This window comes from Amblyraja radiata, chromosome 12 (genome assembly GCF_010909765.2).
Source record: "Amblyraja radiata isolate CabotCenter1 chromosome 12, sAmbRad1.1.pri, whole genome shotgun sequence".
Taxonomy (NCBI): Eukaryota; Metazoa; Chordata; class Chondrichthyes; order Rajiformes; family Rajidae; genus Amblyraja; species Amblyraja radiata.
Window position 1 is genome coordinate 56411911 of NC_045967.1, and position 18506 is coordinate 56430416.

The following is an 18506-nucleotide window of genomic DNA, read 5'->3' on the forward strand; positions in this document are numbered from 1 at the left end:
CATGTGCAGACTCTGTCCGAAGCCGTAGTCAAAGTGGTTATCCCAACAGAAAGGTACACTTTCAGTTCATTCTTACTACTACTGCTACTACGACTAAGCAGCCTATTTGCAACAAGACATTTAGTTAAACAAAAGGACTTTTTTTCTACACGTGCTTACGTGCCCTAAAAGATGAACCCCATTTCTGCGAGCAACAATAGAAATGTTCCTTTAATTCATGATCTGAAAGTGGAATTAATAATACATAGGGATGGCTTTTCTAAAATAACTCTTTAGAGTTAACTATTACAACTGTACAGTATTTACATAGTTTCATTAATTATAGTTAGGTTTTTTATACTAATATTAGTCGAGGTTTTAGAAGCTAATATGTTGTTGCAGAGGAGACTTATGCTTTGCTGTTGCTACGTAATTGGTTGAGTTTGTGCTGTGTTGTCTTGCTCAGAGGAATGGGGACTCTTGGTGCGTAATAGCTTTAAATCAAAACTCAGGGAATAGATTTCTGGATAGAGTGTGCCGTAGTCACAGCGCAATGAATGGACCAGAGGAACAGGGGCTTGAAGTGGTGGCTTGCTGGTGCCTCAGAACGCTGAAATGAGTGGAGTCTGGTGCTGGTTTTCACTGTCCGTGCCAACAACCAAGGCTTCGTGGGATAACAAGGATGCACAAGCACGGTTTGAGCCTGTTAGCTCCTCACAGTTGGGTAGCTTTTACTGTTAGTAATCAACTCGGCCACATGAATTTATGGACACTTGATACTTTCAGGTAATACACTATAAATTACACCTATACTTATGTAGCAACTACATTGGATTTATGAAACCAACTTATAACATTAATCTGTTATTTTCAGATATTGTTATATTTTGTTATAACATTCTAAAAGGTTGTAAATATAAGAGCAATTTTGTTTTAAAGCTGCAATATAAGATGGTAAAACACCAAGAACATCCAGTATGCGAGCAAAATGTTTTGTCCTGAATATGTACAGCAGGAATAAAATGCATTTAACTCTAGTTAATTTTAGAGCTTCCATCCATTGTCTGCATGTTCCTTCAATAGTATTATCTCTATAATAGCAAGTAATCATTGAGTAGTGTTTATGAAAGTCAGAACATTAAGCAATAGTTATCTGCAACAATTGACTCAATTGAAGTTTCCATTCTGCAAATGTATCCATATTTTCACTTTGCATGTGCACCAGGACACTATAACCAAGTTACTGCCAAATAAATCACAGCTGTATATTGTGGCTTTAAAAGGTTTCATCAAGCTCTGAATGGTGTTAATATTTGACATTGTTCCTGATTTTCTACACAATGATTTCTCAGTTTTTTGGTTCTTGATATAAATAAGTGAAAATAAGCAAATGACCAAGAAAATTTGCCAAAACAAAGTTCTGACATATTTGTTAGGAGAAACATTGAGTTTAAAATTATCAGAGGGGAAGGTTGAGGAGTATAGTGAAAAGTTCCATCATCTTCAGGGACAAGAATTTAATTACAGATCAATCCGTTTTGCCTGCTGGTGCATGGTGGTGAGGTTTGGACAATCGTAACATGTTTCCCAGTGGGTTTGGGACAAAAGTAGTGAACTGGAATTTCAACTGGCAATAAAAATCCTACAATAGAAATTGCTGATGAATATTTGAATGAATAAGTTTATTGGCCAAGTATTCACTTACAAGGAATTTGCCTTGGTGCTCCGCTCGCAAGTGACAACATGACATACAGTGACAGATAAGAATGATACAGAAAACATTAAACGTTAATAATAAAACATTATTGATTAAACATGTGAATTAAATATAATACCAGAGCAAAAGGAGGCTACAGATTTTTGGCTATTGTGTAGAGCTACTACTCGTGGAAAAAAAAGCTGTTTTTATGTCTGGCTGTGGCAGCTTTGACAGTCCGGAGTCGCCTTCCAGAGGGAAGTGATTCAACGAGTTTGTGGCCAGGGTGAGAGGGGTCAGAGATGATCTTACCCACTCGCTTCCCGGCCCTTGCAGTGTACAGTTCGTCAATGGAGGGAAGGTTGCAGCCAATAATCTTCTCAGCTTTGGCTGAGTCCTATCGTTTGAGCAGAACAGAGAAGTGGAACTTTACTCCATCTTTCCTATACTTACCCGGTGCTTATCCTGAGTGCCAAAAATAGAAATTGGTTCCATTCCCCAGAAATAGTGTCACACCAATATATACAAAATTAGTGCAACATAATTTTTTTAAATTAAACTTCTCAATGCAATTGCAAGAATATTGACTGTAGTAGCTGATAGTAGTAAGCAATGCAGCAAAAATATAGTTGGTTGTAGTTGTTGAAGTTTTCTGTTGGACTGTTGATCTGATTTATATATTTTGGAACATAGCCTCAATTGTTTTAAGATTGTGGATTACACTGAGAAAGGGAACAGCATCAACTTATTTCTGTTGATTGAAATGTCAAAAGGACTCCACTTTTAAAAGTACCTCGTCATTTGCTTGTTTTGAGGATATATTTAACTGACTATTTTTGAACAGTGTTTAATTTTCTTTTATTCTATTAGGAATCTTTTGTGCCTAATTCATCGAATGATTGAATTTGTAGTTCGTGAAGGTCCAGCCTTTGAAGCTATAATTATGAATAGAGAAATCAATAACCCCCAGTTTAGGTAAATATGAATAATATTTTTTAGAAGTTCTTTGTGTATTAATGTGATGACATTTCTAACTCTTTTCTTTCAACAATTTCATCAGATTCCTTTTTAAGAACAAGGACCCAGCACACGTTTATTATAGGTGGAAGCTGTTTTCTATTCTTCAGGTAAAAAATAATGTATTTTAATTATTTTACATCAATATTATGCAAGCAATAAGCTTAATTAGTTTTCACGTATGAGGTGCTTATGCTATTTTGGTATTTAGGGTGATTCCCCAACAAAATGGCGACTGGAGGATTTCCGGATATTTAAGTGTGGTTCAATGTGGCATCCTCCACCCATGAATCCTTATTTGCAAGGCATGCCAGAGGACGGAGAAGGAGAAGTGCCTGTGGAACCAGAGGAGCCAGTGAAGAAAGGGCAACTGAAAGATGAGTAAGTTGATAACTGGATTTCCAGTTGACTGGCTGAAGGAATTTCAACGTAACCGACTGTAGAAAGCTGTTAAAGGTATCTTATTTGTTAAAGGTAGACAAAAATGCTGGAGAAACTCAGCAGGTGAGGCTGCATCTATGGAGCGAATGAATAGGTGATGTTTCGGGTCGAGACCCCTCTTCAGACTGATGTGGGGGGTTGGGGGGGGGTTGGGAAGAAGAAAGGAAGAGCAGGAGTCAGTGGAGGTGCAGTCATTGGTGTGGAGAGGGGAGAGTACGCAACCTTGCGGTGCTCCTATGCTGAGGGTTTGCGGGTCCGAGATGTGCTTTCCCAGCCTCACATGCTGCTTCCTGTCTGTCAGGAAGCTGGTGATCCACCGACAGAGGGGTTCAGGCACAGTCAACTCAGACAGTTTGGACTGTAGTAGCTCTGGCACAATGGTGTTGAATGCAGAGCTAAAATCAAGAAACAAAATCCTCGCATATGTCCTCTGAGGGTCTGAGGGTGAAGTGCAGGCCCAGATTGACTGCGTCATCCACAGATCTATTGGCCCGATATGCAAACTGCAGAGGGTCCAGCAGGGGGTTTGTGATATTTTTCAACTTGGCCAGCACAAACCTTTCGAGTGTCTTCATGACTACAGAGGTCTGCAAGTCGAATCAGTAGTAAAGAAAGCAAATTCCATGCTAGCATTTATTTCAAGATGGCTTGTTTACATAAACAGGGACATAATGTTGAGGCTCTGTAAGGCGCTGGTACGGCCACATTTGGAATATTGTGAGCACTTTTGGGCACCATATCTGAGGAAGGATGTGCTGGCTCTGGAGAGGGTCCAGAGGAGATTTACAAGAATGATCCCAGGAATGAGTAGGTTACCCTATGATTAGCATTTGTCAGCACTGGGCCTGTACTCGCTGGAGTTTAGAAGAATGAGGGGGGGAACTCATTGAAACATACAGAATAGTGAAAGGGTTGGATAGAGTGGATGTGAAGTGTACGTTTCCACTAGTTGGAGAGTCTAGGACTAGAGATCATAGCCTCAGAATTAAAGGACCTTCTTTTAGGCACAGAAGACTGTGGAGGCCAAGTCAGTGGATATTTTTAAGGCAGCTAGATAGATTCTCAATTAGTACAGGTGTCAAAAGTTATGGGGAGAAGGCAGGAGAATGGGGTTAGGAGGGAGAGATAGATCAGCCATGATTGAATGGCAGAGTGGATTTGATGAGCAAAATGGCCTAATTCTACTATCCTATGACCGTATCAAATGACAAATCTGGTGTCAGTTTCACAAAGGCAGTGCATACTAAACCTTTTGCAGTAATTACAACTTGGCAGATTTGGCAAAATTATCAACATGTGTTTCTTTCATACAAAGGAGAAAGCAGTGTTGACAATTAATAAGCAATTTGGCAATTCATTACATAACATGTTCTCATCACGTTACTGGCCGTTTTGCACAATATTCATAAGATAAGTGATAGCAGAATTAGGCCATTTGGCTGATCAAGTCTATTCTGCCATTTAATCATGGCTGATCTATCTCTTCCTCCTAACCCCATTCTCCTGCCTTCTCCCCATAACCTCTGATACCACGTGTAATGATACACCACATTCCAACACCATTGTTTGCAACAAAATATGGATTATATTTTTGTATGATATTCATAAGAATATCAGTTGCAATCTGAATTTTACTCTGCAATTTTTAGTCATTTGTTAGATTATTGAGGCAAAGTCCAATTTATCATTCGAGGTTCTTGCCTTAATTACATTATAAATATCTTGCCAATTAATATATATTTTTACATCATTGTTCCAGTTTATAGTCTTTAAGCTAACAAACAGAGATAGGCCACAATGCTGGAGTAACTCATCAGGTCACACATGCTCTCTGGAGAAAATGATTAGGTGATGTTTCACGTTGGAACCCTTCCTCAGACTTAACATAATATGTTTGTTTTAGGTTACACAATAGTAAACTAGGGATTTATTTCATGTTATAATTATTGTTTGTTTTGAAAATTGAGGTCAAGATTAAGCATATTTGAGTACAGTTATAACATGTAGCTAACACACTCTAAAACTTGCAGGCAAAGAGATAAATTGGAGAATGTCTTGAGAGGTTTGGCACCTCATCGCAATGACATTGGTGATGCGATGGTCTTCTGTTTGAATAATGCAGAGGCTGCAGAGGAAATAGTGGATTGTATTGCAGAATCTCTGTCCATTTTACAAACTCCTCTGCAGAAAAAGGTAAACGTTAAAAAGTTTATTATCCATATATTGTTAAAGTATGTTAGAACTTAGCAGTTATTTAGAGCAGACGGTAGGTATGTTACCAATTGTATAAGAAAATATTGTCAACTTTGTGTGGTTAAAGTGGTGTAGTTAAAATTGCTTTTGACAAATCTGTTTTTGTGGATATGTTTAGTAATTTAGACAATGACATTTATTTTGTATCTTATTTGGCAATGGCCAATAATAAATGAGAGCTTTTGAAGTTTAAAAAAAACTAACACTATGACATTTCAATTTCCATTGCAGATAGCAAGACTGTACTTGGTGTCTGACATCCTGTATAATTCCTGTGCAAAAGTTGCCAATGCGTCTTATTATAGGAAATAGTGAGTTTCATCTTCTTTATGTAAATTATTTTTGAGAAGCCATTGCTCATGTAACCTGGGGTTTTCTTCTTTCATTAGTTTTGAAACCAAGCTGCCTCAGATATTTACAGATTTACACGAAGCCCACAAAGTGATACAAGCGAGGCTTCAAGCAGAACAGTTCAAGGTATGGTTTTGGAACAGTCAAAAATTTAAAATTGAAGGAAAGTACAGAGCAAAATTGGTGAAAACAATGCTAAAGCATGGGTTGAAATTATGTTTTTGGCTAACATATCTTATGGGAGTCGGGTGGGTAAGGGAGGGGGTTATGCTAATCCTTCGCAAGTTGTGACGCCAACAATTTCCTTTCACTGAACTAAAGCTGTTGTGCCAATATCAGTGTTTTTAAATCTCGTAAGTTCCCATATAGCTCACCATTTAAGGTATCTGGCATAGTCATACAGCGTGGAAATAGGCCCTTTGGCCCAACTTTCCCATGCTGACCAATATGCCCCATCTACACTAGTCCCACCTGCCCGCGTTTGGCCCATATCCCTCTCAAGCTGTCCCATCCATGTGCCTGTCCAATTATTGTGCCAAAGTGCATTGTCTTTCTGAACAATTAGAAACTGGGCTCAGAGTGATTAAAAATAAAAACAAAATGGTGGAACTACTAGTGCTGATGAAGGGCCATTGACCTGAGGGATTAACTTTGTTTCTCTCTCCGCAGGCTACACGATCTGACTATTTCCAGCACACTACTTTTTTTTTCAGATTTCCAACATCTGCAGTTCGATTTCCCATATGCTCAAATTTATTTGTCACAATATCCTTACAACATCTATGAAGGAGAAGCCCTTTTTTATTAGGTTTCTGCCTCCTGTCATTAATTCCAGCTGGTTTTAATATCTTGTTGAGATTCATTTCCAGCTTTGATAGGTGTAACAGTACTGTATTATCTGTCCAGTCTGGCTGCATTTTAAAATATTTCTATTTCTCATATGAGGGATTTTAATAGGTTCTAAGTCAATTTACGGTATAGTTATAGAAATATTTGTAAAGGGCCTATCCATTCATAAGAGCAGCTATTTCTTAATTTGTATCTGAATTTTCCTTTGAGTCAATGGCAATGACTGCTCACTGGTTTGAACAGTGTTTTTGCTGGCATATTATGCTTTGTAAATAACTTGTTTCTCCACAGCTGGTATTTGTATACCAATATTTGACACACCCTCCTTGGCAGTACTCATTTATAAGTATATTTAGGACAAAAATATTGTAAATTTTAATTTTGTTTCTCTTTAGCAAAAGATAATGACGTGTTTTCGAGCATGGGAAGACTGGGCTGTTTATCCAGAGCCTTTTCTCATTAGGCTACAGAATATATTTCTTGGACTAATGAAACAGGATGAGGATGTAATGGAAAGGCCACTGGTATGTGCTGATGTTCCTTGCTTTTTATAATGCTGTTAAATGAAGAATGAGCATCTTTACGAGGTTTATTTCACGTTTTTGCTCTTCACTGGAGACCACATTGTCGTTACTGTGTTAGAACATCAATAATTGGTGATTGTTGTACATCAGCCAAGTCTGATTTCCCTGTACCGACTCAAGCCAATTGTACATCCATTGCTGAGGGTCAGCTTTAATCTGATATTGATTCTTGAAATAACTGGTTCTATTATCCGTGTAACTATGAACTCGAGCCTTTATCTGATAGCTTACTTGCACAGTTATTATTTGCCATCAGCGATGGGAGACATTCGAAACATTTTGTTTATTAATAGAAATATTGATTTTTTTTTTTTTTTAACCAAGATATTTTGTTCAGAAAATAACATCAGTGATAAGAAAATGACAATGGGTCACTGAAGCTTAACCTTTCAATATAATCTTACTCCTGTTGACAGTCGTGTTTGTATTCTGCATATACCTTATCTTCTTGCCTTTTCTCCAGCTTGGTATTCCAAAATTGATGGGTGTTTCCTGATACTTGTCCCAAGTTAAGTTTAAGGGTGGTGAATCTGTGGAATTCATTGCCACTGAAGGCTGTGGAGGCCAAGTAAATTGGTATTTTTAAGGCAGAGATAGATTCTTGATTAGTATATGTGTCAGGGTAGTGGGGAGAAGGGGGTTGAGGGGGAGAGTTAGATCAGCCACAACACCGCTGTAATTTCTACATGGTGAAACCAAAATGTATAAAATTGGCCTTTATTAAAATCTGACAATGTGCACTTTAACCACATGTGATTTTTTTTCTGTTACAAATCTCAAATTGTGGACAATAGACAATAGGTGCAGGAGTAGAACATTCGGCCCTTTGAGTCGGCACTGCCATTCAATGTGATCATGGCTGATCATCCCTAATCAGTACCCCGTTCCTGCCTTCTCCCCATATCCCCTGACTCCACAATCTTTAAGAGCCCTCTCTTGAAAGTATCCAGAAAAGCGGCCTCCACCGCCCTCCGAGGCAGAGAATTCTACATACTCTCAACTCTCTGTGTGATAAAGTGTTTCCTCTCCGTTCTAAATGGCTTGCCCCTTATTCTTAAACTGTGGCCCTTGATTCTGGACTCCCCCAACATCGGGAACATGTTTCCTGCCTCTAGTAGCCTCATCTACTGCATCCGCTGTTCTAGATGTCAGCTGATTTACATCGGGGAGACTAAGCGGAGGTTGGGCGATCGTTTCGCCGAACACCTCCGCTCAGTCCGCAATAACCAACCTGACCTCCCGGTGGCTCAGCACTTCAACTCCCCCTCCCATTCCCAATCCGACCTCTCTGTCCTGGGTCTCCTCCATTGCCAGAGTGAGCACCAGCGGAAATAGGAGGAACAGCACCTCATATTCCGCCTGGGGACTTGCGTCCGGATGGCATTAACATTGAATTCTCCCAATTTTGCTAGTCCTTGCTGTCTCCTCCCCTTCCTTAACCCTCTAGCTGTCTCCTCCCACCCGCCCGCCCTCGGGCTCCTCCTCCTTCCCCCCCCTTTTTCCTTCCTTCTCCCCCCCACCCCCCCATCAGTCTGAAGAAGGGTTTCGCCCCGAAACGTCGCCTATTTCCTTCGCTCCATAGATGCTGCTGCACCCGCTGAGTTTCTCCAGCAATTTTGTGTACCTTTATAATCTTAGATGTTTTAATAAGATCCATTCTCATCCTTCTAAATACCAGAGTATACAAGTCCAGCCGTTCCATTCTATCAGCAGATGACTGTCCCGCCATTCCGGGAATTAACCTTGTAAACCTACGCTGCACTCCCTCGATAGCAAGAATGTCCTTCCTCAAATTAGGAGACCAAAACTGCACACAATACTGCAGGAGTGGACTCACTAGGGCCCTGTACAACTGCAGAAGAGCCTCTTTGCTCCTATATTCAACTCCTCTTGTTATCAAGGCCAACATGCCATTCGCTTTCTTAACTGCCCGCTGTACCTGCATGTTTACTTTCATTGACAGATGAACAAGGATCCCCAGATCCCGTTGTACTTCCCCTTTTCCCAACTTGACACCATTTAGATATTAATCTGCCTTCCTGTTTTTGCTACCAAAGTGGATAACCTCACATTTATATGCATTAAACTACACCTGCCATGCATCTGCCCACTCACCCAACCTGTCCAAGTCAGCCTGCATTCTCATAGCACCCTCACAGTTCACACTGCCACCCAGCTTTGTGTAATCTGCAAATTTGCTAATGTTACTTTGAATCCCTTCAAATAAATCATTGATGTATATTGTAAATAGCTGCAGTCCCAGCACCGAGCCTTGCGGTACCCCACTAGTCACTGCCTGCCATTCTGAAAGGGACCCGTTAATGCCTACTCTTTGTTTCCTGTCTGGCAACTAATTTTCTATCCATGTCAGCACTTTACCCCCAATACCATGCGCCCTAATTTTGCCCACTAATCTCCTATGTGGGACCTTATCAAATGCTTTCTGAAAGTCCAGGTACACTACATCCACTGGCTCTCCCTTGTCCATTTCCCTAGTTACATCCTCAAAAAATTCCAGAAGATTAGTCAAGCATGATTTCACCTTCGTAAATCATGCTGGCCCGGACCGATGCTGCTTTCTGCTTTCCAAATGTGCAGCTATTTCATCTTTTATGATTGTCTCCAGCATCTTCCCCACCACCGATGTCAGGCTAACTGGTCTATAATTCCCTGTTTTCTCCTGGCTTTCTTAAAAAGTGGGATAACATTAGCTACCCTCCAATCCACAGAAACTGATCCTGAATCTATAGAACATTGGAAAATGAACACAAATGCGTCCACGATTTCTAGAGCCACTTCCTTAAGTACCCTGGGCCGCAGACCATCAGACCCTGGGGATTTATCAGCCTTCAGTCCCATCAGTCTACCCAACACCATTTCCTGCCTAATGTGGATTTCCTTCAGTTCCTCCGTCACCCCAGATCCTCTGGCCACTAGTTCATTAGGAAGATTGCTTGTGTCCTCCTTAGTGAAGACGGATCCAAAATACAGAGGCAAATAAATAAATGATGTGTCTTTGTCCCAAACATATCTGAACCTCGTTTGTAGTACTTCAAAACTATAATTATAGGTCTGTCGGAACAAACCAATGACTGGTGTTTCCACGACCAAGAATCCTATACATAATTATTATCACACCACTTATTACCCCAGCTTCTCTTCCCCATCTAGATGTTAAATGTTTACTGTCGCAAGTGAACATACAAGTTTAAATGCTACTTCTTTAAAATGAATTATTTCTAATGTCCTGGCCAATATTTATCCCTGTCAATATTATTAAAATAAGTTACCTGGTTACTTACTGCTCTTTGTTAGATCTTGCTATGTGCAAATGGGAACACATTTTTCCAACTTTATAATACTGACTATACTTGAGAAATACTTCATTGCTTCTGAAATACTCTGGGACATTTTCAAAGATGAGAAACACACTGTATAAATGCAATTTCTTTTTTCCTGCCTCTCTAGTTCCCATTTACTCTTTACATGAATATATCGGTATTCCGACATTTGCTAATTGCTGTCCCTATATACTTGCATCGCTCCAGGACCCTCTCTCAGCATCCTGACCCCTGCCCCAGTACCCATAAATCTCCAGCATAACCAAACAACAACCCATTGAGTGCTCATGCACAGAAACATTCTCTGTCATCAAAGCTCTGATTGGAACCACTAAAATAAAGTTAAAACATAAAATTGAAACCAAGTAAATAAATAAACGTGTCTTTCATGACGGCATGGATTTTAGAATGCTCATGAATCAGGTTTGGGTATATAATATCAATCCTAAGAAATTGTATGCTTTGCTTTATAATTCAGTAAAAACGGAACAATTCAGATTTATAAATTGGTAATTACCAGTCTATGTCAGATCCAGACAGTACACGAGAGTACAAGCTGGCAGTGGAAGTCTTGGTAGCCATGGTCCAGAGCGTCATGTACCTTATGCCTTGAATCACAAAATGTATTTTTTAACAAAATCTTATCGACCGTGCATTTAACCAAATCAGTGTTCATAATTCCACAATCTCTTCCTTCAAAAATGACACCACCTATGTCTTCATTCAAGTAAAAGCTGGAATATTTATCTGTATTCCAGTCAATGATTTATCATTTATTCCTTGTGTTGCTGTAATGTGTTTTCATTAAGGTGCATGATGATGTGGATGGTGCACCGATTATGGATGGCCACATTTCTCCATTAGACGATGTTGATGGATTGCCAATTGATGGAATTCCACTAGATGGAGCACTTCTAGATGATATTGACGGGATTCCTTTGAAATCAGTTGATGATGACCTTGATGGCATGCCAAGTAAGCACATTGACAATATTGTCACATCTGACTTACTGTGGTTAGAATTTGTCATATCATAAAATGTTGTATCATGTGGCCCCTGTGCCAATTGAAGTAATTCTTTTTTGAAAAATGTAATATTGCTAAAACTTCAAGGTTGTTATGTGATTTGAACCATTGACTTGAATTCCTTTTCACTGTACATTTTAAGACAATAAGCGAGTTCGGTATTCCGACGGCGCATGCCCAGGTCATAGGTCACTAGCTATAAATCAGTCTCAGCAGCAGTGATGCTACACTGTGTGCAGGCTTGCGTTTCGTCCGTGGTTGGGCTCTGCTCTGGCTCTCCGTCGCTGGGGGTGCTGTTGGGCCGTCCCCATCCCGTAGGTGTCCGGGGTGGCCCTGGGCTGGTGGGGCGGCCCGGGACTTGCAGCCGCTGGCTCCAGCTCGGCTCTGCCTGTCCCGCCGGGTTGGCCGGCAGCCCTCCACCACCACCCCTGCTCCCCTCAGTCCGAAACCGATATCTTGCTGAAGATGGGCAGGCGCAGGCCCTTCTCGAAGACGGGCGATTCAGAGCCGATGCTGCTGGAGTCGTCCTGGTCGGAGAGAGAGTCAGCGGACGGGCTCCTGCCGGCCATGGGCAGGCCGGACACCCGCTGGGGGTACTGTTGGTGATGGTGGTGCTGGCGGCAGCAGCAACCTCCTCCCCCTCCCATCTCCAAGCCCAGGGTCCGGGCCAGCCCTAACTCCAGGTTGGGGCTGAAGGTCGCCCACAGAGCGGCACAGTCGAGCGCCGGGCCGGTGGAGGCTGAGCCCAGGCTGGCGCTGTGGCGCAGGCCGGGGTCCATGCTCCTCCGCGGGGTTGTGGATGAAGTGACAGCGGTGGTGTGCAAGGTTCGGCACGGCTCCGTCTTGTACTTGGGGTTGCGGCTGAACCCGTGGGCGAACTGGCACTTGTCGCCGTTGCGGCCCATCAGGGAGCGGATTCCTCTGGAGTTGGAGCGGGGTTGGGCTGGAGTCGGCGCTGGCTGTGGGCCTGGGGCCGTGGTATTGTCGGTCCGGGCTGGCGGTTGGCCCAGCGGGAGAGACGGAGGTGAGCTGGGGTTGGCGCTTCACTGTGCTGGAGGCCGGTGTCCCGTCGGTCCGGACGCCCCTAGGGCGGGGATGGGACCTTCGAGTGGTGGGGGGGAGAACCGGGAATGGTCCAGTGGTGGTTCGGCAGTGCGTGCGGGTCTCGCCCCCCCACCAGTCCGGCCTCTTCCCCCCCCCCCCCTGGTCTCCCACTGAAAAAAGATTAAAAATCGGACCCAAACTATACTCACTGAATCTAATGCGCTTCGTTCGATTTTTATTTGTAGTGTTCGACCTTTTACAAATCCCATGATTCGTTGCGTTTTTTCGGAATACCGAACTTGCTTATTCATTTGCAATTGGCATCATATTTACCAGCGTTCACTGCACAGTTTTAATGCATCCCTGGTATTTGCTGATCTGTTATGGAATAGTTTCTGGAAAGAGCAGTTGGATCATGCTAAATCCAACAGCTCCCAAACTCTCTGCTGCTGTACCCACCTGATCCAGAGGGTTATCATCTAAACTAGAGTGTGCCGGGAATGGGGACAGGGCCTCAGGTGGAATATCTCACTCACCCTGACATTTTGCCAAAAGCCTTTAAATCATCCCATATATCTCTGATGACAGATATTTAAATACATGCAAATCAAGTTCAATCATTTTTAGAAATGTGAAGTATTAATTACGCTAAAGGTAGTTCAAATCCTAACATGAATTAAAAGTAGCGTGAAACCTGAAGAAGGGTTGTCACCCAAAATGTCACCTATTCGCTCTTCAGAGATGCTGCCCGAACAGTCTGTCCTCAGCAGAGGCCACACCTTTGTTCCCCTCTGTCCCCACCTCAACGAGTTCTGGGTCGGCTACGAGGTGGAGCTTTTCTTCCATCGCCTCCGCGCCTTTTTATAGGCAATAGATATTCGGTGCAGGAGCAGGCCATTCGGCCCTACGAGCCAGCATCATGATGGCTGATAATCCTCAATTGGTACCCCGTTCCTGCCTTCTCCCCATGTCCTATGACTCAGCTATCTTTAAGAGCTCTATCTAACTCTCTTGAAAGCATCAAGAGAATTGGCCTCCACTGCCTTCTGAGAATTCCACAGATTCACAACTGGGTGAAAAAGCTTTTCCTCATCTCCGTTCTAAATGGCCTACCCCTTATTCTTAAATAGACCCCTAGTTCTGGACTCCCCCAAAATCGGAAACATGTTTCCTGCCTCTAGCGTGTCCAATCCCTTAATAATCTTATATGTTTTAATAAGATATCCTCTCATCCTTCTAAATTCCAGTGTGTACAATCACAATCACAATCAAAGGTTCAAAGGTTGATTTATTGTCACATACACCTAGATGTAGTGAAATTCCTTTTGCCAATGCAGCACATAAGAAAGAATACAAACATAACAATAATAAATAGCTTTAACATAAAAACATCCCTCCCACAATGGTTCCCATTATGGGGGAAGGCACAAAGTCCAGTCCCATCCCCAATGTCCTCACATAGTCGGGCCTATTGAGGCCTCCACAGTTGCCTCTACGGAGGCCCGATGTTCCAGGCCGTCCTCGCCGGGTGATGATGTTCCGGCGTCGGGAGAGTCCTCTCAGCAGCATGGGAACCCTGGAACGGCCGCCTCCCTACTCGAGACCGTGGCTTCCGGAGCCGACAAGGCCGCGCCGAATGGAGCTCAACTGGCGATCTCGTCGCGAGATCGCAGGCTCCCGGTGTAAAGTTCGGCGTCACAATCACAATAATACTTTATTAGCCAAGTATGTTTTGCAAAATATGAGGAATTTTATTCTCTCAGCATATGGCAGTCCCGACATCCCCGAAATTAACCTGGTGAACCTACGCTGCACTCCCTCGATGGCAAGAATGTCCTTCCTCAAATTTGGAGACCAAAATTGCACACAATACTGCAGGTGTGGTCTCACTAGGGCTCTGTACAACTGTAGAAGGACCTCTTTGTTCCTATACTCAACTCTTGTTATGAAGGCCAACATGCCATTTGCTTTCTTCACTGCCTGCTGTACCTGCATGCTTACTTTCAGTGACTGATGAACAAGGACACCCAGATCTCGTTGTACTTCCCCTTTTCCTAACTTGACCTAGAAGTCCTGCTTTTCAGTCTTCTTCCTAACTCTCTAAACTCGCGTTGCAGAACCTTCTTCCTCTTCTTCCCGACTGTTTGTGCCCACATGCACAACTACTGCCGGCTGTTCACCTTTCCTCTTGAGGATGTTCTGAAGTCGCTTTGTGACATCTTGAACCCTGGCACCAGGGAGGCAACAGACCATCCTCGAGTCCCGTCTGCTGCCACAGAATCTCCTGTCTGCGCCTCGGACAATGGAGTCACCCACCACTATGGTTCTGCCTGATGGCGGTCTCACTGGTTTTCTATGGGATGGAGTCCTGACCACCCAGTGATGACCTCTTCTCCCGTCTCCACCGGTTCCCCTCCTTCTAGATCTCATTGTCTCCATCAGAGGAGACCGCGACTATCGACTGACATCTATTACAAACCCACTGACTCCCATAGCTATCTAGACTACACTTTTTCCCACCCTGCTTCCTGTAAAGACACAATCCCCTACTCTCTATGCCGCATCTGCGCCCAGGATTAGGTCATCGGAGAAGTCCTTATTCTTTAGGGGTTCACCTCTTCCATTATAGATGAGACTCTCACTAGGGGCTCCTCCATATACTGCGGCTCCACTTTTGCTCCCCCTATTCGTAACAAGGACAGAGTCCCCCTTGTCCTCGCCTTTCATCCCATCAGTCGTCGCATACAGCACATAATCCTCCCAACATTTTCCCCACCTCCAACGGGATCCCACTACTAGCCACATCTTCCCATCTACACCTCTTTCTGCTGTCTGCAAAGAGCGTTTCCTCCGCAACTCCCCGGTCAACTCGTCCCTTCCCACCCAAACCACCTCCTCCCCAGGTACTTTCCCCTGCAACCACAGGAGATGCAACTCCCTTTACCTCCCCCCTCGACTTCGTCCACGGACCCCGACAGTCTTTTCAGGTGAGGCTGAGGTTCACTTGCACCTCCTCCAACCTCATCTACTGTATCTGCTGTTCCAGGTGTGGACTCCAGTATATCGGCAAGACCAAGCGCAGGTTCGGCGATCGTTTCGCTGAACACCTTCGCTCAGTCTGCCTAAACCTCCCTGATCTCCCGGTTGCTCAGCACTTTAACTCCCTCTCCCATTCCTACACTGACCTTTCTGTCCTGGGTCTCCTCCATTGTCAGTGTGAGGCCCAGCACCTCATATTTCGCTTGGGTAGTTTATGAACATTGACTTCTCTAACTTCAAGTAGCCCATGCTTTCTCTCTCTCTCTCTCCCTCTCTCCATCCCCTCCACCTTCCCAGTTCTCCTACCAGTCTTACTGTCTCCGACTACATTTTATCTCTGTACCCCCTGACATCAGTCTGAAGAAGGGTCTCGACCCGAAACGTCACCCATTCCTTCTCTCCAGGGATGCTGCCTGACCTGCTGAGTTACTCCAGCATTTTGTGTCTACCTTTGGTGTAAACCATCATCTGCAGTTCTTTCCTACACACTACTTAAAAATGTTAAGTCGTGGCAAAATAAAGATAGATAAGTATGTTGATTGTGTGGAATTGATTTTGACATGGCTAAGCGAGTGGGGTCTCTCTAGTTACACCAAACATAATTGGTGTTCAGGTGAGAGGACAGGTACAAAGAGCGTTCACCCTCTATACTAAGAACATTTGTGCTCTCTCGATTCATTGTACAGTAGAATTGGCGATTGAGTTGAACAGCACGGTGGAAGTAGTCAGCATTTCCCTGCAAAACTGCTATTAGGGATTAACACAAACAGTCTAACTTTTCTCCCAAACGTGGTGACTTTCTGGATTTCTTAACAATCCAAAGTGCTTTATAGCGAATGAAGAATTAAAAAACTTGACTGACTGACACGGGATAAGTAGTATTCAATATTTCCATATCAGGGTTCCAAAAACTGAAATTAGAAAAAACTCTGATAATAGATTGTCAATTCAATGCCACTGAGGGTAAATGGTACGGAAACGAATATTGGATTTATTTCACATCATGGAAACACTTTTCTCAATTCCACCCAAAACCCAGATACTCCAATCAATTTGATCTTTTGGTGATAGTTTTAAAATAGTTTTAATTTAATTTCACAGTGGAAGACAATCTAGTTCAGAAAAAGGAAGAGCCATTCTTAAAAATTGCTCCTTCAAAATGGGAAACTGTGGATGAATCGGAGTTGGAAGCTCATGGTATGAATTTTTAATTGATCACTCTTGATGTTGATTAAATCATTCTACTCTACCACAAACCAGTGTGAATTCTGCTACTTTTAATTACTTAATTATTACTTTTATTAAACCTGGCTGGAATTAAAGTGTTAGAGTAAAGCTCTCGGATCTTAATGTGATTTCTATTTGCAAAGTTTTATAGAAACATATAAATTAGGTGCAGGAGTAGGCCATTCTGCCCTTCAATATGATCATGGCTGAGAATTCAAAATCAGATTCCTCCCCATATACCTTCATTCAGTTAGCCCTAAGAGCTATATCTAACTATCTTGAAAACATCCAGTGAATTGGCCTCCACTGCCTTCTGTGGCAGAGAATTCCACAGATTCACAACTCTCTGGGCGAAAAAGTTTTTCCTCATCTCAGTCCTAAATGGCCTACCCCTTATTCTTACACTGTGACCCCTGGTTCTGGACTCCCCCAACACTGGGGAACATTTTTCCTGCATCTAGCCTGTCCAATCCCATAAGAATTTTATATGTTTCTATAAGATACCCTCACATCCTTCTGAAGTATGTTTGCACTTGGTTGAATGCTCAAAGATACTATATATCTAAATATTGTGGGATATTGCAGCTTTGAGTCGGGTATGGGCTTAAATGCTTAAAATGGGTTAGGTTGCTAAAACAATTAATCTTCAACTTGAGATGCTGAAATTAAAGAAGTGTAGTTTATGGTATTGGAATCTATTGAGGGATCCATGATTTATAGTCAGTTAATGAGTCTTTGGCTTTGATATTTAACTATGAAATAATTGGAATAATATTTGTAGCTTAAATTGTTGTTATAAAATGAAATAATTACAATGCACAGATTGTGGTAATGTATAGTAATGGTGTTATACTTCCACTCAACAATTCTAGTTTACATATGAAATGTAAAAATCAATTTTTATTTTTGTAGCAATTACCACATCAAAATGGGACCTTCTTGACCACACAGAATCAGAAGAAAAGGGTGAGATTAAGTAAGTTGTTTCAAAAAATATTTTGGATCATTAACCATTTCAAATGAAGTGCAGATTCTTAGCTGCAAAATTTGATATTCTTTGTCACTTGCTTTTGTAACTTTGCTCTACAAATAATGTTCTAATTTAACTGCACACAGTACCTGCTGATTTTGAATTGAATTAATAAAACTAAGTCTATCAAGAACTCTACAAGTATTTCCAGTGTTCCGTTGGCCTGTAATTTATAAGCTGTCTTGTATGTTGTCATCAACCTGCTAAGCTGATTAGTTACGGTTTATAATTTTTATATATATGATGTTTACATATTCCCTTTTAAGGTCATATTTATGCTCTAGAGGAATATACATTGTAGCTAGAAATTCTGCATTTATGGTTTGCATCAGAACTGAGAAGTGTAGGAACTGGAAAACTGATAAAGAATTTTAATTGTGGCCTGTTCGCAGGATTTGGAGAAATAGTCCACATAGCAAAGTGACCAGTTTACATCACACAAGCCAAAAAGGAGGTTCCTGCAGGTTAGAAATTGAAACTATTTTGTCTGTCTAGCATTACGAGCTTTTGCAGTTCCTATTGTAGACCTGCGATCGCCAGATAACGATTTTGAGAATTTAAGATGTTATTCAATCCTGATATTTATTTTGCCAGTGCATTAGTTGTGATACACCTTTGCAATCTCTGAA

General features: G+C 42.2%; 1 protein-coding gene across 7 annotated transcripts in view; it reads left to right on the forward strand.

Annotated features, from left to right (window-relative positions):
* Window positions 1-18506, forward strand: part of LOC116979243 (U2 snRNP-associated SURP motif-containing protein-like) — a 54551-nt gene that overhangs the window by 21767 nt on the left and 14278 nt on the right. For 6 of the 7 annotated variants that reach the window (XM_033030837.1, XM_033030838.1, XM_033030840.1 and 3 more), the window contains 12 exons: window positions 10-53; window positions 2546-2650; window positions 2736-2802; window positions 2904-3073; window positions 5164-5326; window positions 5618-5697; window positions 5776-5863; window positions 6982-7110; window positions 11321-11486; window positions 16722-16817; window positions 17760-17823; window positions 18270-18341. In XM_033030837.1, the coding sequence (XP_032886728.1) occupies window positions 10-53; window positions 2546-2650; window positions 2736-2802; window positions 2904-3073; window positions 5164-5326; window positions 5618-5697; window positions 5776-5863; window positions 6982-7110; window positions 11321-11486; window positions 16722-16817; window positions 17760-17823; window positions 18270-18341 (1244 nt within the window). The remainder of the gene's footprint in view (window positions 1-9; window positions 54-2545; window positions 2651-2735; window positions 2803-2903; window positions 3074-5163; window positions 5327-5617; window positions 5698-5775; window positions 5864-6981; window positions 7111-11320; window positions 11487-16721; window positions 16818-17759; window positions 17824-18269; window positions 18342-18506) is intronic. The other variant, XM_033030842.1, reaches the window with a different exon arrangement.